Below are 24,255 nucleotides of genomic sequence, written 5' to 3' on the forward strand. Positions count from 1 at the left end.
ATATAAGTAGAAACCCTGATCACCTGAGGTTAGATATAAGGAGAAACCCTGATCACCTGAAGTGTGATATAAGGAGAGACCCTGATCATCTGAGGTGTGATATAAGGAGAGACCTTGATATCCTGAGTTGTGATATAAGGAGAGACCCTGATATCATGATGTGTGATATAAGGAGAGACCCTGATATCCTGAGGTGTGATATAAGGAGAGACCCTGATATCCTGAGGTGTGATATAAGGAGAGACCCTGATATCCTCAGGTGTGATATAAGGAGAGACCCTGATATCCTGAGGTTTGATATAAGGAGAGACCCTGATATCCTGAGGTGTGATACAAGGAGAAACCCCGAGGGGCGATTTAAGGAGAGATCCTGAGGTGTGATATAAGGAGAGACCCTGATATCCTCAGGTGTGATATAGGGAGAGACCCTGATATCCTGAGGTGTGATATAGGGAGAGACCCTGATATCCTGAGTTGTGATATAAGGAGAGACCCTGATATCCTCAGGTGTGATATAAGGAGAGACCCTGATATCCTGAGGTGTGATATAAGGAGAGACCCTGATATCCTGAGGTGTGATACAAGGAGAAACCCTGAGGGGCGATTTAAGGAGAGATCCTGAGGTGTGATATACGGAGAGACCCTGATATCCTGAGGTGTGATATAGGGAGAGACACTGATATCCTGTGGTGTGATATAAGGAGAGACCCTGATATCCTGAGGTGTGATATAAGGAGAGACCCTGATATCCTGAGGGGCGATATAAGGAGAGATCCTGAGGTATGATATAAGGAGAGACCCTGATTACCTGAGTTGTGATATAAGGAGAGACCCTGATATCCTGAGATGTGATATAAGGAGAGACCCAGTTATCCTGAGGTGTGATACAAGGAGAGACCCTGATATCCTGAGGGGCGATATAAGGAGAGATCCTGAGGTGTGATATAAGGAGAGACCCTGATCACCTGAGGTGTGATATAAGGAGAGACCCTGATATCCTGAGGTGCGATATAAGGAGAAACCCTGATCATCTGAGGTGTTATATAAGGAGAGACCCTGATATCCTGTTGTGTGATATAAGGAGAGACCCTGATATCCTGAGGTGTGATACAAGAAGAGACCCTGAGGTGTGATATAAGAAGAGACCCCGATATCCTGAGGTGTGATATAAGGAGAGACCTCGATAACCTGAGGTGTGATATAAGGAGAGACCCTGATATCATGATGTGTGATATAAGGAGAGACCCTGATATCCTGAGGTGTGATATAAGGAGAGACCCTGATATCCTGAGGTGTGATATAAGGAGAGACCCTGATATCCTGAGGTGTGATATAAGGAGAGACCCTGATATCCTCAGGTGTGATATAGGGAGATAACCTGATATCCTGTGGTGTGATACAAGGAGAGACTGATATCCTCAGGTGTGATATAAGGAGAGACCCTGATCACCTGAGGTGTGATATAAGGAGAGACCCTGATAACCTGAGGTGTGATATACAGAGAGACCCTGATATCATGAGGTGTGATATAAGGAGAGACCCTGATATCCGAGGTGTGATACAAGGAGAAACCCTGAGGGTCGATATAAGGAGAGATCCTGAGGTGTGATATAAGGAGAGACCCTGATATCCTCAGGTGTGATATAGGGAGAGACCCTGATATCCTGAGGTGTGATATAAGGAGAGACCCTGATATCCTGAGGTGTGATACAAGGAGAGACCCTGATATCCCGAGGGGCGATATAAGGAGAGACCCTGATCATCTGAGGTGTGATATAAGGAGAGACCTTGATATCCTGAGTTGTGATATAAGGAGAGACCCTGATATCATGAGTGATATAAGGAGAGACCCTGATATCCTGAGGTGTGATATAAGGAGAAACCCTGATCACCTGAGGTGTGATATAAGGAGAAACCCTGATCACCTGAGGTGTGATATAAGGAGAGACCCTGATCATCTGAGGTGTGATATAAGGAGAGACCTTGATATCCTGAGTTGTGATATAAGGAGAGACCCTGATATCATGATGTGTGATATAAGGAGAGACCCTGATATCCTCAGGTGTGATATAAGGAGAGACCCTGATATCCTGAGGTGTGATATAAGGAGAGACCCTGATATCCTGAGGTGTGATACAAGAAGAGACCCTGAGGGGCGATATAAGGAGAGACCCTGATATCATCAGGTGTGATATAGGGAGAGACCCTTATATCCTGAGGTGTGATACAAGAAGAGACCCTGAGGGGCGATATAAGGAGAGACCCTGATATCATCAGGTGTGATATAGGGAGAGACCCTTATATCCTGAGGTGTGATATAAGGAGAGACCCTGATATCCTCAGGTGTGATATAGGGAGAGACCCTGATATCCTGAGGTGTGATATAAGGAGAGACCCTTATATCCTGAGGTGTGGCATAAGGAGAGACCCTGATATCCTGAGGTGTGATACAAGGAGAGACCCTGATCACCTGAGGTGCGATATGAGGAGAGACCCTGATATCCTGAGGTGCGATATAAGGAGAGACCTTGAAATCCTGAGGTGTGATATAAGTAGAAACCCTGATCACCTGAGGTGTGATATAAGGAGAAACCCTGATCACCTGAAGTGTGATATAAGGAGAGACCCTGATCATCTGAGGTGTGATATAAGGAGAGACCTTGATATCCTGAGTTGTGATATAAGGAGAGACCCTGATATCATGATGTGTGATATAAGGAGAGACCCTGATATCCTGAGGTGTGATATAAGGAGAGACCCTGATATCCTGAGGTGCGATATAAGGAGAGACCTTGAAATCCTGAGGTGTGATATAAGTAGAAACCCTGATCACCTGAGGTTAGATATAAGGAGAAACCCTGATCACCTGAGGTGTGATATAAGGAGAGACCCTGATAATCTGAGGTGTGATATAAGGAGAGACCTTGATATCCTGAGTTGTGATATAAGGAGAGACCCTGATATCATGATGTGTGATATAAGGAGAGACCCTGATATCCTGAGGTGTGATATAAGGAGAGACCCTGATATCCTGAGGTGTGATATAAGGAGAGACCCTGATATCCTCAGGTGTGATATAAGGAGAGACCCTGATATCCTGAGGTGTGATATAAAAAGAGACCCTGATATCCTGAGGTGTGATACAAGGAGAAACCCTGAGGGGCGATTTAAGGAGAGATCCTGAGGTGTGATATAAGGAGAGACCCTGATATCCTCAGGTGTGATATAGGGAGAGACCCTGATATCCTGAGGTGTGATATAGGGAGAGACCCTGATATCCTGAGGTGTGATATAAGGAGAGACCCTGATATCCTCAGGTGTGATATAAGGAGAGACCCTGATATCCTGAGGTGTGATATAAGGAGAGACCCTGATATCCTGAGGTGTGATACAAGGAGAAACCCTGAGGGGCGATTTAAGGAGAGATCCTGAGGTGTGATATAAGGAGAGACCCTGATATCCTGAGGTGTGATATAGGGAGAGACCCTGATATCCTGAGGTGTGATATAAGGAGAGACCCTGATATCCTGAGGTGTGATATAAGGAGAGACCCTGATATCCTGAGGTGTGATATAAGGAGAGACCCTGATATCCTGAGGTGTGATATAAGGAGAGACCCTGATATCCTCAGGTGTGATATAGGGAGATAACCTGATATCCTGTGGTGTGATACAAGGAGAGACTGATATCCTCAGGTGTGATATAAGGAGAGACCCTGATCACCTGAGGTGTGATATAAGGAGAGACCCTGATAACCTGAGGTGTGATATACAGAGAGACCCTGATATCATGAGGTGTGATATAAGGAGAGACCCTGATATCCGAGGTGTGATACAAGGAGAAACCCTGAGGGTCGATATAAGGAGAGATCCTGAGGTGTGATATAAGGAGAGACCCTGATATCCTCAGGTGTGATATAGGGAGAGACCCTGATATCCTGAGGTGTGATATAAGGAGAGACCCTGATATCCTGAGGTGTGATACAAGGAGAGACCCTGATATCCCGAGGGGCGATATAAGGAGAGACCCTGATCATCTGAGGTGTGATATAAGGAGAGACCTTGATATCCTGAGTTGTGATATAAGGAGAGACCCTGATATCATGAGTGATATAAGGAGAGACCCTGATATCCTGAGGTGTGATATAAGGAGAAACCCTGATCACCTGAGGTGTGATATAAGGAGAAACCCTGATCACCTGAGGTGTGATATAAGGAGAGACCCTGATCATCTGAGGTGTGATATAAGGAGAGACCTTGATATCCTGAGTTGTGATATAAGGAGAGACCCTGATATCATGTGTGATATAAGGAGAGACCCTGATATCCTCAGGTGTGATATAAGGAGAGACCCTGATATCCTGAGGTGTGATATAAGGAGAGACCCTGATATCCTGAGGTGTGATACAAGAAGAGACCCTGAGGGGCGATATAAGGAGAGATCCTGATGTGTGATATAAGGAGAGACCCTGATATCATCAGGTGTGATATAGGGAGATACCCTTATATCCTGAGGTGTGATATAAGGAGAGACCCTGATATCCTCAGGTGTGATATAGGGAGAGACCCTGATATCCTGAGGTGTGATATAAGGAGAGACCCTTATATCCTGAGGTGTGGCATAAGGAGAGACCCTGATATCCTGAGGTGTGATACAAGGAGAGACCCTGATCACCTGAGGTGCGATATGAGGAGAGACCCTGATATCCTGAGGTGCGATATAAGGAGAGACCTTGAAATCCTGAGGTGTGATATAAGTAGAAACCCTGATCACCTGAGGTGTGATATAAGGAGAAACCCTGATCACCTGAAGTGTGATATAAGGAGAGACCCTGATCATCTGAGGTGTGATATAAGGAGAGACCTTGATATCCTGAGTTGTGATATAAGGAGAGACCCTGATATCATGATGTGTGATATAAGGAGAGACCCTGATATCCTGAGGTGTGATATAAGGAGAGACCCTGATATCCTGAGGTGCGATATAAGGAGAGACCTTGAAATCCTGAGGTGTGATATAAGTAGAAACCCTGATCACCTGAGGTTAGATATAAGGAGAAACCCTGATCACCTGAGGTGTGATATAAGGAGAGACCCTGATCATCTGAGGTGTGATATAAGGAGAGACCTTGATATCCTGAGTTGTGATATAAGGAGAGACCCTGATATCATGATGTGTGATATAAGGAGAGACCCTGATATCCTGAGGTGTGATATAAGGAGAGACCCTGATATCCTGAGGTGTGATATAAGGAGAGACCCTGATATCCTCAGGTGTGATATAAGGAGAGACCCTGATATCCTGAGGTGTGATATAAAAAGAGACCCTGATATCCTGAGGTGTGATACAAGGAGAAACCCTGAGGGGCGATTTAAGGAGAGATCCTGAGGTGTGATATAAGGAGAGACCCTGATATCCTCAGGTGTGATATAGGGAGAGACCCTGATATCCTGAGGTGTGATATAGGGAGAGACCCTGATATCCTGAGGTGTGATATAAGGAGAGACCCTGATATCCTCAGGTGTGATATAAGGAGAGACCCTGATATCCTGAGGTGTGATATAAGGAGAGACCCTGATATCCTGAGGTGTGATACAAGGAGAAACCCTGAGGGGCGATTTAAGGAGAGATCCTGAGGTGTGATATAAGGAGAGACCCTGATATCCTGAGGTGTGATATAGGGAGAGACACTGATATCCTGTGGTGTGATATAAGGAGAGACCCTGATATCCTGAGGTGTGATATAAGGAGAGACCCTGATATCCTGAGGGGCGATATAAGGAGAGATCCTGAGGTATGATATAAGGAGAGACCCTGATCACCTGAGTTGTGATATAAGGAGAGACCCTGATATCCTGAGATGTGATATAAGGAGAGACCCAGTTATCCTGAGGTGTGATACAAGGAGAGACCCTGATATCCTGAGGGGCGATATAAGGAGAGATCCTGAGGTGTGATATAAGGAGAGACCCTGATCACCTGAGGTGTGATATAAGGAGAGACCCTGATATCCTGAGGTGCGATATAAGGAGAAACCCTGATCATCTGAGGTGTTATATAAGGAGAGACCCTGATATCCTGTTGTGTGATATAAGGAGAGACCCTGATATCCTGAGGTGTGATACAAGAAGAGACCCTGAGGTGTGATATAAGAAGAGACCCCGATATCCTGAGGTGTGATATAAGGAGAGACCTCGATAACCTGAGGTGTGATATAAGGAGAGACCCTGATATCATGATGTGTGATATAAGGAGAGACCCTGATATCCTGAGGTGTGATATAAGGAGAGACCCTGATATCCTGAGGTGTGATATAAGGAGAGACCCTGATATCCTGAGGTGTGATATAAGGAGAGACCCTGATATCCTCAGGTTTGATATAGGGAGATAACCTGATATCCTGTGGTGTGATACAAGGAGAGACTGATATCCTCAGGTGTGATATAAGGAGAGACCCTGATATCCTGAGGTGTGATACAAGAAGAGACCCTGAGGGGCGATATAAGGAGAGATCCTGAGGTGTGATATAAGGAGAGACCCTGATCACCTGAGGTGTGATATAAGGAGAGACCCTGATAACCTGAGGTGTGATATACAGAGAGACCCTGATATCATGAGGTGTGATATAAGGAGAGACCCTGATATCCGAGGTGTGATACAAGGAGAAACCCTGAGGGTCGATATAAGGAGAGATCTTGAGGTGTGATATAAGGAGAGACCCTGATATCCTCAGGTGTGATATAGGGAGAGACCCTGATATCCTGAGGTGTGATATAAGGAGAGACCCTGATATCCTGAGGTGTGGCATAAGGAGAGACCCTGATATCCTGAGGTGTGATACAAGGAGAGACCTTGATATCCCGAGGGGCGATATAAGGAGAGACCCTGATCATCTGAGGTGTGATATAAGGAGAGACCTTGATATCCTGAGTTGTGATATAAGGAGAGACCCTGATATCATGAGTGATATAAGGAGAGACCCTGATATCCTGAGGTGTGATATAAGGAGAAACCCTGATCACCTGAGGTGTGATATAAGGAGAAACCATGATCACCTGAGGTGTGATATAAGGAGAGACCCTGATCATCTGAGGTGTGATATAAGGAGAGACCTTGATATCCTGAGTTGTGATATAAGGAGAGACCCTGATATCATGATGTGTGATATAAGGAGAGACCCTGATATCCTCAGGTGTGATATAAGGAGAGACCCTGATATCCTGAGGTGTGATATAAGGAGAGACCCTGATATCCTGAGGTGTGATATAAGGAGAGACCCTGATATCCTGAGGTGTGATACAAGAAGAGACCCTGAGGGGCGATATAAGGAGAGATCCTGATGTGTGATATAAGGAGAGACCCTGATATCAGCAGGTGTGATATAGGGAGAGACCCTGATATCCTGAGGTGTGATATAAGGAGAGACCCTGATATCCTGAGGTGTGATATAAGGAGAGACCCTGATATCCTGAGGTGTGTTATAAGGAGAGACACTGATAACCTGAGGTGTGATATAAGGAGAGACCCTGATATGCTGAGGTGCAATATAAGGAGAGACCCTGATATCCTGAGGTGCGATATAAGGAGAGACCCTGATATCCTGAAGTGCGATATAAGGAGAGACCCTGATATCCTGAGGTGTGATATTAGGAGAGACCCTGATATCCTGAGGTGTGATATAAGTAGATATACTGGACACCTAACAAGCTCCTATTGAACCCCCAAAATAACCACAACATATATATAAGCATATGAATGTCACATAGGAGTGCTACTGAGCATGGCGATATATATTTAAAACCAGAGACAGCAGATAAAACACAGACAAAGCTCAGTTTTAGCACATCCAGTGAAAATCATACACGGTACCGTGTATGATTTTCACTGGATGTGCTAAAACTGACCTTTGTCTGTGTTTTATGTGCTGTCTCTGGTTTTAAATATATATCGCCATGCTCAGTAGCACTCCTCTGTGACATTCATATGCTTATATATATGTTGTGGTTATTTTGGGGGTTCAATAGGAGCTTGTTAGGTATCCAGTATATTTTACAATTGTGTTTCAGCTAGTCCTGGCTGATTGGAGGTTGGCAACCTCCTACTTAATTTAAGCTCACCCCCTCCCACATTTAAATGGTTAAGGGCTCACTCAATAGCATCTTCCACACAGGGGAACTTGTTTGCTTGCAGGATGGTTGTGACATCTCTAATACAGAGTGTCTTTCCTGGTAATGTACAGGTTGATAAAGGCTTCAATCAGACTTAGAACTTTGCAAATAATATTGACAGATTTACTATAAATCATTATTCCTGTTATTACACAAGTTATTAAGAATTTATATTGGCGTTAGGGACCCCTGAATTGTGGTCTGCCGTGACGTTGGCTCAGGGGCTTACAACAATTTTGGCCAAAAATGTCAAACTAAAAGACCATTTTACTTAATAGATATTTATACATATATATTTAGGCACTGTACCGTGTATGATTTTCACTGGATGTGCTAAAACTGAGCTTTGTCTGTGTTTTATGTGCTGTCTCTGGTTTTAGTGATATATAAGGAGACCCTGATATCCTGAGGTGTGATATAAGGAGACCCTGATATCCTGAGGTGTGATATAAGGAGTGACCCTGATATCCTGAGGTGTGATATAAGGAGAAACCCTGATATCCTGAGGTGTGATACAAGAAGAGACCCTGAGGTGTGATATAAGGAGAGACCCTGATATCCTGAGGTGTGATATAAGGAGAGACCCTGATATATTGAGCTGTGATATAAGGAGTTACACTGATAACCTGAGGTGTGATACAAGAAGAGACCCTGAGGTGTGATATAAGGAGAGACCCTGATATACTGAGGTGTGATATAAGGAGAGACCCTGATATATTGAGCTGTGATATAAGGAGTTACACTGATAACCTGATGTGTGATATAAGGCGAGACCCTGATATCCTGAGGTGTGATATAAGGAGAAACCCTGATATCCTGAGGTGTGATACAAGAAGAGACCCTGAGGTGTGATATAAGGAGAGACCCTGATATCCTGAGGTGTGATATAAGGAGAGACCCTGATATATTGAGCTGTGATATAAGGAGTTACACTGATAACCTGAGGTGTGATACAAGAAGAGACCCTGAGGTGTGATATAAGGAGAGACCCTGATATACTGAGGTGTGATATAAGGAGAGACCCTGATATATTGAGCTGTGATATAAGGAGTTACACTGATAACCTGATGTGTGATATAAGGCGAGACCCTGATATCCTGAGGTGTGATATAAGGAGAAACCCTGATATCCTGAGGTGTGATACAAGAAGAGACCCTGAGGTGTGATATAAGGAGAGACCCTGATATCCTGAGGTGTGATATAAGGAGAGACCCTGATATATTGAGCTGTGATATAAGGAGTTACACTGATAACCTGAGGTGTGATACAAGAAGAGACCCTGAGGTGTGATATAAGGAGAGACCCTGATATACTGAGGTGTGATATAAGGAGAGACCCTGATATATTGAGCTGTGATATAAGGAGTTACACTGATAACCTGATGTGTGATATAAGGCGAGACCCTGATATCCTGAGGTGTGATACAAGGAGAGACCCTGATATGAATACTGTCCCACTCCTCTTATAATGAACAGGAGAGGAGCAGGCAATACTGTATGTTTCAGTGCAGGAGAGGAGCGGGCAGTACTGTATTTATCAGCACAGGAGAGGAGCGGGCAGTACTGTATTTATCAGCGCAGGAGAGGAGCGGGCAGTACTGTATTTATCAGCGCAGGGGAGGAGCGGGCAGTACTGTATGTATCAGCGCAGGAGAGGAGCGGGCAGTACTGTATGTATCAGCGCAGGAGAGGAGCGGCCAGTACAGTTTTTATCAGCGCAGGAGAGGAGCGGGCAGTACTGTATTTATCAGCGCAGGACAAGAGCGGGCAGTACTGTATTTATCAGCGCAGGAGAGGAGCGGGCAGTACTGTATTTATCAGCGCAGGAGAGGAGCGGGCAGTACTGTATGTATCAGCACAGGAGAGGAGTGGGCAGTACTGTGTGTATCAGCACAGGAGAGGAGCGGGCAGTACTGTATTTATCAGCGCAGGAGAGGAGCGGGCAGTACTGTATTTATCAGCACAGGAGAGGAGCGGGTAGTACTGTATTTATCAGCGCAGGAGAGGAGCGGGCAGTACTGTATTTATCAGCGCAGGAGAGGAGCGGGCAGTACTGTATTTATCAGCGCAGGACAAGAGCGGGCAGTACTGTATTTATCAGCGCAGGAGAGGAGCGGGCAGTACTGTATTTATCAGCGCAGGAGAGGAGCGGGCAGTACTGTATGTATCAGCACAGGAGAGGAGTGGGCAGTACTGTGTGTATCAGCACAGGAGAGGAGCGGGCAGTACTGTATTTATCAGCGCAGGAGAGGAGCGGGCAGTACTGTATTTATCAGCACAGGAGAGGAGCGGGTAGTACTGTATTTATCAGCGCAGGAGAGGAGCGGGCAGTACTGTATTTATCAGCGCAGGAGGGGAGCGGGCAGTACTGTATTTATCAGCGCAGGAGGGGAGCGGGCAGTACTGTATTTATCAGCGCAGGAGAGGAGCGGGCAGTACTGTATTTATCAGCGCAGGAGAGGAGCGGGCAGTACTGTATGTATCAGCGCAGGAGAGGAGCGGGCAGTACTGTATTTATCAGCGCAGGAGAGGAGCGGGCAGTACTGTATCAGCACAGGAGAGGAGCGGGCAGTACTGTATGTATCAGCGCAGGAGAGGAGCGGGCAGTACTGTATTTATCAGCACAGGAGGGGAGCGGGCAGTACTGTATGTATCAGCGCAGGAGAGGAGCGGGCAGTACTGTATGTATCAGCGCAGGAGAGGAGCGGGCAGTACTGTATGTATCAGCGCAGGAGAGGAGCGGGCAGTACTGTATGTATCAGCGCAGGAGAGGAGCGGGCAGTACTGTATTTATCAGCACAGGAGAGGAGCGGGCAGTACTGTATCAGCGCAGGAGAGGAGCGGGCAGTACTGTATCAGCACAGGAGAGGAGCGGGCAGTACTGTATTAGCACAGGAGAGGAGCGGGCAGTACTGTATTTATCAGCGCAGGAGTGGTGCGGGCAGTACTGTATTTATCAGCGCAGGAGAGGAGCGGGCAGTACTGTATCAGCACAGGAGAGGAACGGGCAGTATTGTATGTATCAGCGCAGGAGAGGAGCGGGCAGTACTGTATTTATCAGCACAGGAGGGGAGCGGGCAGTTCTGTATTTATCAGCACAGCAGAGGAGCGGGCAGTACTGTATCAGCGCAGGAGAGGAGCGGGCAGTACTGTATTAGCACAGGAGAGGAGCGGGCAGTACTGTATTTATCAGCGCAGGAGTGGTGCGGGCTGTACTGTATGTATCAGTTCAGGAGGGGAGCGGGCAGTACTGTATTTATCAGCACAGGAGAGGAGCGGGCAGTACTGTATGTATCAGCACAGGAGAGGAGCGGGCAGTACTGTATTTATCAGCACAGGAGAGGAGCGGGCAGTACTGTATTTATCAGCGCAGGAGTGGTGCGGACTGTACTGTATGTATCAGTTCAGGAGTGGTGCGGGCTGTACTGTATCAGCACAGGAGAGGAGCGGGCTGTACTGTATTTATCAGCGCAGGAGTGGTGCGGGCTGTACTGTATCAGCACAGGAGAGGAGCGGGCAGTACTGACAGTACTGTACTGACTGAGCTTGATGCAATGTATCATGGCATATGCCTTTGGTTTCACACAGTAGCTTTAGGCAGTGGCAGGAAATGGGCATATAGCGCAGTAGGAGCTGTGTTACCTGACACTTATGATAATCGTGCGTGTACATTTGTGTATGTCTATCCATCATTTCTCTCCACTGGTTGTGTCGGATCATCATCTCTAAACTAGAGTCCAATCTTCCATGAAATGTACCAAATATGAGAATAAAACATTTCACACTAAAGAACAGAATAGTAAATATCTGATGGTGTATGTCAATAACAGAAGGTGCTTCCTATGTCTTAGTAAACAACATATATATAAACTTTTATAGCTACAGCAGTTACCCTTCAACTCCAAATGGCATTTTACTCCTACGCCTGAAGAGAGGCCTGGTAGGTCTGGGATCGCCCTGAATGTTACTTGTCAGCAAATGTCCAAGGGGCTTATTTTATATCGGCCGATCTGGCCATTTTTGACCTAAATTCCCCATTGAGGTCGAAGGGAAAGGTAGTACGGAAACGTCTCACTTCGGAAGATATATAATAATCCCCTAATATAGTTTGAGAGTTTTTAGAGAAAGCTAATCGTAGTGCACACACTCATCCTTTAGCCTCGTTTCCCATTCCTGGTTTGGACCAGAACCCCTCCCTTCCCCCCCCCCCTCCCAGTTTTGGATCATCAGATGTTTGACGATTGTGTTGTGCTCTCAAAGTTTTTTCTTTCCACGTTCCTCTAGTCCCTGTCATGTTATTGTCCTATGTAACCTGCCCTGTCCCCACTTTCCTGGTGTGTGACATGACCCCAATCCAGAGTAGGTGAAACCAGCAAAGCCATGGTTGCCGCGGTTCTCATTGTCTGCAATGGGACGGCCCAGGTTCAGTGGCACGTCAGTGTTGAGCGGGGAAGCGGTGGTCAATGACGTTGGTGAGTCAAAGGTAGGGGCAAGGCAGGTTAGCAGGCTAATGTAAATTCCATGTCAGGCTCGCTGACCGATTAGGATCAATATAGAAGTTACCCAGAATACATGGTCAGGTCTGAGTGAGTGACAGGTCGTGGCCACATTGGCATGGGGTTGGGACAAAGGTGTAATTAAAGCAGAATAGGCACAGCGGGAGGTAAGGCAATGCTGTGTGGATTTAGCGCCTACTAAACTCATTGCTGGGTGAGGGATGGGAACCGGTTGTCTCCTGCAGTTAAACCACACTATTGTCAGTTTTCGAGATACTTACTGGTGAAGTTACCAGGTTTTTAATCTCCCTTCCAGGGGAAAGAAAATGGCAGCCAAATCTTGGGCCAATACAAAGCCGCAACACCATTGGAATCCTTTTTTGAGGGACCAAAAAGTAACGTTGGTAACTTCATCTGTAAGTATCTAGGGAACCGAGGTGTTCTTAGAGCTGAAATAGCATGGCTCACCTCAGGAGGAGGACCCGCCAGATCCAATCCTGTAAATCATGGTGGACAACTCCAGTCCTCAAGGGCCATCAGCAGGTCAGGTTTTCAGGATATCCCTGCTTCAGCACAGGTGGCTCAATCAGAGCCACTGATTGAGCCACCTGTGCTGAAGCAAGGACTGATTGAGCCAACGGTGATAAAGCATGGATATCCTCAAAACCTGACCTGTTGGTGGCTCTTGAAGATTGGAGTTGGCTATCCCTGGTGTAAACAATAAAGGGTGTTTAGTGAGGGGGGATTGCTTCTTTAAAGACCACTGTGCAGCCACTGTGTTGAGTACCTCTCCACTGATAGGGCCTGCAACATCCCATTTGGTTTTTGCTTACCTGCGAACCGCTGCTTAGCATACATCTCTTCAGCCACCTTCAAATGACCCCTAGACTCAGCAATGTGGTGATTGGCCCATTTAACCTTGGCATCCCCAAGCGGTCACCCTCGTGCATTGCTTATGGAATAGAAACGGAACCGCCCTTACACGCGCATCAATCAAAGGCATTAATACAAGTGGTGGCATTATAACCATGTCAATAAATAAGTTCATAAACAAATACATAAATTCCCTCCCACCCAACAAACGTTGCATTTCCTCCATCTCCACCCCACCCCCCCACACCCTTCTCCCCTTATGCACTGTAGCTGAAATAGAAAAGACACAGCAGAATTCACACATCCCCGTCCCCCCCCCCACTCTCCCCCCCAAGGTCCTCCTTTCGTCCGCATCACAAATACACATCGGTCTAGAAAAAAAACATTTAAAAAAAAAAAGCTCTGGTCTTTAGAATTTTGTTTGTTGTTGGTCTTCTTCACTGGGAAATGATCAAAGAGACAAAGAGACCTCCTCCGGTCTTGCCTACCCGTCCATGTAATCCATGTGTCCCGATCACTGAGGTTGGGAGTGTGGTTGGGAGAGTGTGTGGCTACCCTCTCACATCACGCAGTAAGGCTCCCTGGGTAGCAAGGCTTTCGTCCTCCAGCAAGGGATGTGGAGCTGCAGGCAGCTCTTCAAGTCTTTGTTGAGAAGGAAACACATGATAGGGTTAACCCCGGCCTGAGTGAATGTCATCCACACCGCAGTGGACAGGTAGCGATGGGGGATGCTGCAGGTTTTCACGAACACTCTCCAGTAGCAGGACACAATGTACGGCGACCAAAGCACCAAGAAGCTGAGAGTGATCCCATAAAACATCCGCCCCAACCTCTTCTCACTTTTGAACTCATCCATCCCCAAGAGGCGCCTGTTGGCCGTGTGGGTATTCTGACGAATGCCCAGCAAAGTGGGCGGCATGGGCCCACGGCCAAAGCCAGCAATCCAGTTGGCTGCCGCCTGGCCAGTGGCACCCGGCCCGTGGAATGTCCAGTTTTGGCTGATTGCCGGCACCATCTGCACCGGTTTCATTTTGCGATGGCGGTACTCGAAGAGGAGCAGCTTGGCGTAGACGATATGGGTAGCGATGATGAGCACCGCCAACATGAGCATGAACCCAAGAGTGTCATTCGCCTTGAAGTAGCGGTGCTCAAAAATACACTGGTCCTCTTCGCGGATGAACTTGTAAGTGCCCACATCAAATACTGGCGGAAAGGCCATGGCAACTGACAGTGTCCAGACCATGCAGATGACCGCAATGCATGTCCAGAGGGTCATCCTCTTGGAATAGAATCGGTGGTGGGCAATGGCCATGTAGCGGGTGACGCTGATGCAGAAGAGCATGAAGGAGGCATGGAAGCAGAAGAGGACAGCCATGAATGCTACCACTTTACAGCTCAGCAGGCTGTACGCCCAAGCGGAGCCATTGCGGATGGAAAGCAGGACAAACGGAAAGCAGGCTGAGGATCGAACAGCATCCGCAAGGCAGAGATCCAGCAAGAAGTAGTAAGGGGCCTTGTGCAAGGAGCGGTCTTTCAGCACCAGCAGAGAAACCAGAAGGTTGCCTGCCAGGCTGGCACAGATGATGAAGCCAAGTAGCACCAGCTTGAGGTGGGTGGAGATGGCCGTGGACTGGGCAAGAGAGCCAGACAGCTCTTCTGACTGGCTGCCATTAGCCATGTTGGATGCTGGCTCCAGCTAGCCCTCAGTCAGTGGCGTCTTCTCACTCTGTGCCGCTCCATTTCCAAGGGCAGTGGGAGTCTGGAGAGAAGGCAGGAGGTAGTCAATAGCAGAGATTTGGAGGAGGGCGTGAGGCAGGGGAGAAGGAAAAGGTGAGAGGGGGACGAGAAGGAGAGAGTAAGAGGGACGTGGGGAGAAGAGACTGGATTCAGTGACCAAGAAAGAACAGAGTTATGGATCAATGAGAGAGAGAGGGGGGGGGTGAGGGAGGAAACAGAAAGGTTATTACATTTATTATCACTTGTAGAGCGAAATACAACAGTCAGATGAAGGTACCAAACATGACACACATAATTACATGCATAGTAGTGTATATATAATATATGTGCTTCTATGTATTTAATTGTGTGTGTCATGGATGGTATATATATATATATATATATATATATCTATATATATATATATATACACACACACACATACACACACACACACACACACACACACACACACACACACATATATAAAATAGGCAGGAAAAGGTGTCAATCAAATAATACCAACTGGGCATTGAGCTGTGAGATGTATACTGAGCATGGCTTCTTTATGGATTGTTTGCAAATTAAACTCTATGGGGCAGGATGTATCACCACAAAGTCACGTGTGTTTTACCCGGTTACCCCATTTTTTGTTCATTTGTATATAAACGCTTCCTGTTTGCGGACTTCTTCACATCTGTTGCAGACTGCTCCATGTTTGGAGTGTTTAAAAAGTGCAGAGGTTCAGGGCTCGCTCTGTGTATGCGCTTTTCAGGACAGTGAGATAGTCACATAGGAGCAGGGCTCGCTCTGTGTATGCGCTTTACAGGATAGTGAGATAGTCACATCGGAGCAGGGTGCGCTCTGTGTTTGCGCTATACAGGACAGTGAGATAGTCACATAGGAGCAGGATGCGCTCTGTGTATGCGCTATACAGGACAGTGAGAGAGTCACATCGGAGCAGGGTGCGCTCTGTGTTTGCGCTATACAGGACAGTGAGATAGTCACATAGGAGCAGGATGCGCTCTGTGTATGCGCTATACAGGACAGTGAGATAGTCACATCGGAGCAGGGTGCGCTCTGTGTATGCGCTATACAGGACAGTGAGATAGTCACATCGGAGCAGGGTGCGCTCTGTGTATGCGCTATACAGGACAGTGAGATAGTCACATAGGAGCAGGATGCGCTCTGTGTATGCGCTATACAGGACAGTGAGATAGTCACATCGGAGCAGGATGCGCTCTGTGTATGCGCTATACAGGACAGTGAGATAGTCACATCGGAGCAGGGTGCGCTCTGTGTATGCGCTATACAGGACAGTGAGATAGTCACATAGGAGCAGGATGCGCTCTGTGTATGCGCTATACAGGACAGTGAGATAGTCACATAGGAGCAGGATGCGCTCTGTGTATGCGCTATACAGGACAGTGAGATAGATACATCGGAGCAGGGTGCGCTCTGTGTACGCGCTTTTCAGGACAGTGAGATAGTCACATCGGAGCAGGGTGCGCTCTGTGTTTGCGCTATACAGGACAGTGAGATAGTCACATAGGAGCAGGATGCGCTCTGTGTATGCGCTATACAGGACAGTGAGATAGTCACATCGGAGCAGGGTGCGCTCTGTGTATGCGCTATACAGGACAGTGAGATAGTCACATCGGAGCAGGGTGCGCTCTGTGTTTGCGCTATACAGGACAGTGAGATAGTCACATAGGAGCAGGGTGCGCTCTGTGTATGCGCTATACAGGACAGTGAGATAGTCACATCGGAGCAGGGTGCGCTCTGTGTTTGCGCTATACAGGACAGTGAGATAGTCACATAGGAGCAGGGTGCGCTCTGTGTATGCGCTATACAGGACAGTGAGATAGTCACATCGGAGCAGGATGCGCTCTGTGTATGCGCTATACAGGACAGTGAGATAGTCACATCGGAGCAGGGTGCGCTCTGTGTATGCGCTATACAGGACAGTGAGATAGTCACATCGGAGCAGGGTGCGCTCTGTGTATGCGCTATACAGGACAGTGAGATAGTCACATAGGAGCAGGATGCGCTCTGTGTATGCGCTATACAGGACAGTGAGATAGTCACATCGGAGCAGGGTGCGCTCTGTGTATGCGCTATACAGGACAGTGAGATAGTCACATCGGAGCAGGATGCGCTCTGTGTATGCGCTATACAGGACAGTGAGATAGTCACATCGGAGCAGGGTGCGCTCTGTGTATGCGCTATACAGGACAGTGAGATAGTCACATAGGAGCAGGATGCGCTCTGTGTATGCGCTATACAGGACAGTGAGATAGTCACATCGGAGCAGGGTGCGCTCTGTGTATGCGCTATACAGGACAGTGAGATAGTCACATCGGAGCAGGGTGCGCTCTGTGTATGCGCTATACAGGACAGTGAGATAGTCACATAGGAGCAGGGTGTGCTCTGTGTATGCGCTATACAGGACAGTGAGATAGTCACATAGGAGCAGGGTGTGCTCTGTGTATGCGCTATACAGGACAGTGAGATAGTCACATAGGAGCAGGGTGTGCTCTGTGTACGCGCTATACAGGACAGTGAGATAGATACATAGGAGCAGTGCTCGCTCTGTGTACGCGCTATACAGGACAGTGAGATAGATACATCGGAGCAGGGTGCGCTCTGTGTATGCGCTATACAGGACAGTGAGATAGTCACATAGGAGCAGGATGCGCTCTGTGTATGCGCTATACAGGACAGTGAGATAGTCACATCGGAGCAGGGTGCGCTCTGTGTATGCGCTATACAGGACAGTGAGATAGTCACATCGGAGCAGGGTGCGCTCTGTGTATGCGCTATACAGGACAGTGAGATAGTCACATAGGAGCAGGGTGTGCTCTGTGTATGCGCTATACAGGACAGTGAGATAGTCACATAGGAGCAGGGTGTGCTCTGTGTATGCGCTATACAGGACAGTGAGATAGTCACATAGGAGCAGGGTGTGCTCTGTGTACGCGCTATACAGGACAGTGAGATAGATACATAGGAGCAGTGCTCGCTCTGTGTACGCGCTATACAGGACAGTGAGATAGATACATCGGAGCAGGGTGCGCTCTGTGTATGCGCTATACAGGACAGTGAGATAGTCACATAGGAGCAGGATGCGCTCTGTGTATGCGCTATACAGGACAGTGAGATAGTCACATCGGAGCAGGGTGCGCTCTGTGTATGCGCTATACAGGACAGTGAGATAGTCACATCGGAGCAGGGTGCGCTCTGTGTATGCGCTATACAGGACAGTGAGATAGTCACATAGGAGCAGGGTGTGCTCTGTGTATGCGCTATACAGGACAGTGAGATAGTCACATAGGAGCAGGGTGTGCTCTGTGTATGCGCTATACAGGACAGTGAGATAGTCACATAGGAGCAGGGTGTGCTCTGTGTACGCGCTATACAGGACAGTGAGATAGATACATAGGAGCAGTGCTCGCTCTGTGTACGCGCTATACAGGACAGTGAGATAGATACATAGGAGCAGTGCTCGCTCTGTGTACGCGCTATACAGGACAGTGAGATAGATACATCGGAGCAGGGTGCGCTCTGTGTATGCGCTATACAGGACAGTGAGATAGTCACATAGGAGCAGGATGCGCTCTGTGTATGCGCTATACAGGACAGTGAGATAGTCACATCGGAGCAGGGTGTGCTCTGTGTATGCGCTATACAGGACAGTGAGATAGTCACATCGGAGCAGGGCTCGCTCTGTGTATGCGCTATACAGGACAGTGAGATAGTCACATAGGAGCAGGGTGTGCTCTGTGTATGCGCTATACAGGACAGTGAGATAGTCACATAGGAGCAGGGTGTGCTCTGTGTATGCGCTATACAGGACAGTGAGATAGTCACATAGGAGCAGGGTGTGCTCTGTGTACGCGCTATACAGGACAGTGAGATAGTCACATAGGAGCAGGGTGTGCTCTGTGTATGCGCTATACAGGACAGTGAGATAGTCACATAGGAGCAGGGTGTGCTCTGTGTATGCGCTATACAGGACAGTGAGATAGTCACATAGGAGCAGGGTGTGCTCTGTGTACGCGCTATACAGGACAGTGAGATAGTCACATAGGAGCAGTGCTCGCTCTGTGTACGCGCTATACAGGACAGTGAGATAGATACATAGGAGCAGTGCTCGCTCTGTGTACGCGCTATACAGGACAGTGAGATAGGAGAAATTGTAGTGGAATCAAATGATTTCAAATGTATTGATGCATCAGAGCTAACAATAGTAACGTTTCAGGACAAGCAGTCCCTTCCTCAGACCAGAGGTGTTTGGACTGAGGAAGGGGCTGCTTGTCCTGAAACGTTACTATTGTTAGCTCTGATCCATCAATACATTTGAAATCATTTGATTCCACTACAATTTGTGTGCCTCTTCCTTTCTCCTATCTTGCTATTACTTTGGATCCAGCTTTGGGACGCCAGGATCAACGGAAGGTGAGCACCAAATGTAAACTCCTTAAAAAAAAAATCTTTAAAACAGTGGTGTGCCACCTATAATCTCCTTTGTATTGCTATACAGGACAGTGAGATAGATATATAGGAGTAGGGCTCGCTCTGTGTATGCGCTCGCTCTGTGTATGCGCTATACAGGACCGTGAGATAGATACATAGGAGCAGGGCTCTGTATGCGCTATACAGGACAGTGAGATAGAGTCACATAGGAGCAGGGCTCTGTATGCTCTATACAGGACAGTGAGATAGATACATAGGAGCAGGGCTCTGTATGCGCTATATACAGGACAGTGAGATATATAGGAGCAGGGCTCTGTATGCGCTATACATGACAGTGAGATAGATACATAGGAGCATGGCTCTGTATGCACTATACAGGACAGTGAGATAGATACATAGGAGCCGGGCTCTGTATGCGCTATACAGGACAGTGAGATAGATATATAGGAGCAGGGCTCTGTATGCGCTATACAGGACAGTGAGATAGATATATAGGAGCAGGGCTCTGTATGCGCTATACAGGACAGTGAGATAGATACATAGAAGCAGGGCTCTGTATGCGCTATATACGGGACAGTGAGATATATAGGAGCAGGGCTCTGTATGCGCTATACATGACAGTGAGATAGATACATAGGAGCAGGGCTCTGTATGCGCTATACAGGACAGTGAGATAGATACATAGGAGCCGGGCTCTGTATGCGCTATACAGGACAGTGAGATAGATAGACCTGGTGGATTTTCTGGTGCAAATAATGTGCGTCAGATATTTCTCCTTTTGACGCGGAGCACAGCACCGGGATACATTGGTGCAAATATATGATCAATCTTCGCTGTATAATAGTGATGTGCTGTGTTATAAACCCTACTATACACAACAGCGTTCTGTGAGATACGGGTTTACCCTTCGCAGTCCGGGCGCTGGCCGCGGAGAATAAATAATATAAATAGGGTTTTACGTTGCGCATTAGTCATTATAGCGTAGCACTGGGCCGCGAGAGGTGGGCCCTGCGAGGCTCTGCATTCAGCAGTTCAGCTTCGCCAGGGGTGGCCAACTCCAGTCCTCAAGGGCCACCAACAGGTCAGGTGTTAGGGATATCCCTGCTTCAGCACAGGTCAGCGACTGAGCCACTTGCGCTGAAGCAGGGACCTGACCTTGAGGACTGGGGTTGCCCACCCCTGAGCTACACGATACGACACAAAGCTTTGGACATGTCCTCTTGTAAAATATGGAACCCCATTTAAAATGCATTTAACATTTAGTGAGCCATTTCCCCTCCATGGCTTAATAAAAATGAAAGTGCAGTTGTGTCTGGAATATGATTTGAATCGCGCCATTCCCCCCCCCCAAAAAAAAATACGGCCCCCCAAAAAATAGTGGGACACAATGGTATTCACTAATTGATGAGCGGTGCCTGCAGCGGAGTTTTATCCTCTGTGGAGTGTTCTGGATATAGAAATAAAATAGCATTTTGATGGGAAAGTACTGTTTTTCTTTACTGCGGCTCCGTTAAAGGCCTTTATTCTGTAAGGTGTGGCGAGCGCAGGTGAGGTGACATTGACTTTTAATAGGGCTTTTTCCCGCGACCCCCACGTCATCTGCACTTATCCCAGCTCGCAGAATCGGGGCCACAGTCTGTGAGACTAAAAACCATTGAGCTTGACTTGAGATCCGTGAGGCCTACCTGGGGAATGAGATAAGACCCCAAATATTACTCTGCATCCTGCGGGGGGGGAGGGGGGTGGAGTGTGACAGGTAGAGTCAATGACAGGAAGGTGAGGGTGAGTGATATTGGTGAGCTGCACCCTTACCCAGGCCTCTCCCTCGTTCTCTCTCCACCCCTTTCTCCCCCTCCCTCTCTCCTTTATCCGTGACAGTAACCAGGCCGGCGGCGCTATGATAACAGAAGTAGCTGCTGCTCTATCTGTTGCCCCCTGCACTATGCCCAACACGGCGTGCACACAGTGCCCATGTCCCCCTTCTGCATGGTCCGTGTGAGGCGGGTGCCCACGATTGAGGCATTCACAGAGGGGCAGATGGCCAAACGCCCCACTGGCCTTGCTGACAGCCAGACAGAGCGCTGGCCTGAATGATTTATCCTCATCTTGGGTACAAAGAACACTACATCAGGGTGTGGGGCAGGGGAAAGGGGGCATTAGCCGTTCAGCAAGGCAGGCGAGAGAGAGCTAACATTTTCTTATGCAACCTGCGCTGCAAACCAAGGCCAACAAGGACAATTAGCTGCATATTTCATGCAATGCCACAGCATTCACATCACCCACACGCATAGGGTCGAGGGTTGGCGCGTGCCCTCTCTCTGCAGCTGTTCATAGGGGGGTTTGGAGGATGCCCACACTAAAGAGGAAGAAAATCTGCCCCCCAGCCCCTCCTCGTCTGAAAAGGCACGCACACGAAGGCTAATGCGGTGTAGAAGACCACCAGCCATAATCAGAGGTGCTTGTAGGAAGGTGAATGTGATGAAGCTTGAGCTCCCCTCCCCCACTCTCTTTTTAGGGATGTGGTCCCTCCTGTGAAATGATGGAGAGAGAAAGAGGGATGGGAGTGGGGTAGTAAGAAAAGGGGGGAGGGGGAGAGCAGAGGCAGAAAGAGAGAAGGGGAAGAGATGGGCAGACAATCGGGGGAGGGGGAGATACAGGGATGCAGAGCTAGAGACGAGGGATGGAGGGATGTGTGTATATATATATATATGTATATACAGTCGGGAGATGGAAGGTAGAGATGTGCTAAGACAGAGGGGTAGGGGGGGGGGGATAGCTTGGTGGAGGTGGGTACGGTGAGACAGAGGGGTAGGGGGGGGGGATAGCTTGGTGGAGGTGGGTACGGTGAGACAGAGGGGTAGGGGGGGGGATAGCTTGGTGGAGGTGGGTACGGTGAGACAGAGGGGTAGGGGGGGTGGATAGCTTGGTGGAGGTGGGTACGGTGAGACACAGGGGTAGGGGGGGTGGATAGCTTGGTGGAGGTGGGTACGGTGAGACAGAGGGGTAGGGGGGGTGGATAGCTTGGTGGAGGTGGGTACGGTGAGACACAGGGGTAGGGGGGGTGGATAGCTTGGTGGAGGTGGGTACGGTGAGACACAGGGACGGGGGCAGCTTGTCCCTCCAGGTATGACATGAGCATCGCAGGGACCGTTCCCCTCCTTACCTGCTCAGCATGCCGGGTATCAAGGGGGAACCAACAGGGGACTGCCCCAGGGCGCTGTGAGGAGGGGGGACACGTCTGAATTTTCCTTCCAGGCCACTCCAGCAAAAGGGGACCAGCCATCTTCTACATGGTGGGGAGGGGGGAGGCAGGGAGCGATGGGTAGAGAGGAGGGAGGGAGGGAGGGAGGGAGGGAGGGGGGGGGGGGAGGTATCCGCCTCTGGTTGCCACGGATACAGGAGCCGGATGGCTTGTGGGCTCCGGATGTTTGCCGGGATACAGCCCCGTCCCTCCTCTGCTCTGACATCAGGTAGCCGGAGGAACCTTTGCACGGTCCCGGGACTCGGGGCGCCCCATTATCTGTCTCCTGCCCCCCGGGAGGAGTCGCTGGCCGGCTCCTGCTGCTCCTCTTTGTTGGTGATTTGCAATGGATGCGGCTTCTGTAAGGGCTACTCACTGCGGGCTACTCACTGCGGGGGCTACTCACTGCGGGGCTACTCACTGCGGGGGCTACTCACTGCGGGGCTACTCACTCTCACTGCGGGCTACTCACTGCGGGGGCTACTCACTGCTTACTGCGGGCTACTCACTGCGGGCTACTCACTGCGGGGCTACTCACTGCGGGGGCTACTCACTGCTCACTGCGGGCTACTCACTGCGGGCTACTCGCTGCGGGCTACTCACTGCAGGCTACTCACTGCAGGGGCTACTCACTGCGGGGGCTACTCACTGTGGGCTACTCACTGCGGGGGCTACTCACTGCGGGGCTACTCACTGCGGGCTACTCACTACTCACTGCAGGCTACTCACTGCGGGCTACTCACTGCGGGCTAGGGTTACTCACTGCGGGCTAGGGCTACTCACTGCGGGCTACTCACTGCGGGGGCTACTCACTGCGGGGGCTACTCACTGCGGGCTACTCACTGCGGGGGCTACTCACTGCGGGGGCTACTCACTGCGGGGGCTACTCACTGCGGGGGCTACTCACTGCTGGGGCTACTCACTGCGGGCTACTCACTGCGGGGGCTACTCACTGCGGGGGCTACTCACTGCCGGGGCTACTCACTGCGGGGCTACTCACTGCGGGGGCTACTCACTGCCGGGGCTACTCACTGCGGGGCTACTCACTGCGGGGGCTACTCACTGCGGGGGCTACTCACTGCGGGGGCTACTCACTGCGGGGGCTACTCACTGCGGGCTACTCACTCTCACTGCGGGCTACTCACTGCGAGCTACTCACTGCGGGCTACTCACTGCGGGGGCTACTCACTGCGGGGGCTACTCACTGCGGGCTACTCACTGCGGGGGCTACTCACTGCGGGCTACTCACTGCGGGGGCTATTCACTGCGGGGGCTACTCACTGCTC

The 24,255-nt window shown here is 49.0% G+C and overlaps 2 protein-coding genes across 2 annotated transcripts in view; both read right to left on the reverse strand.

Annotated features, from left to right (window-relative positions):
* The window catches only part of RIBC1 (RIB43A domain with coiled-coils 1), a 538,781-nt gene that overhangs the window by 241,766 nt on the left and 272,760 nt on the right, over positions 1 to 24,255 (reverse strand). The gene's annotated exons all lie outside the window — the stretch shown is intronic.
* GPR173 (G protein-coupled receptor 173) lies at positions 13,868 to 23,071 on the reverse strand. Its single transcript, XM_075579494.1, has 2 exons — positions 22,892 to 23,071; positions 13,868 to 15,295 (listed from the first exon to the last, which is right to left on the reverse strand). The coding sequence occupies exon 2, from the start codon at positions 15,212 to 15,214 to the stop codon at positions 14,096 to 14,098; it is 1,119 nt and encodes a 372-aa protein (XP_075435609.1). The 5' UTR covers positions 15,215 to 15,295; positions 22,892 to 23,071; the 3' UTR covers positions 13,868 to 14,095.

This window comes from Ascaphus truei, chromosome 21, assembly GCF_040206685.1.
Source record: "Ascaphus truei isolate aAscTru1 chromosome 21, aAscTru1.hap1, whole genome shotgun sequence".
Taxonomy (NCBI): Eukaryota; Metazoa; Chordata; class Amphibia; order Anura; family Ascaphidae; genus Ascaphus; species Ascaphus truei.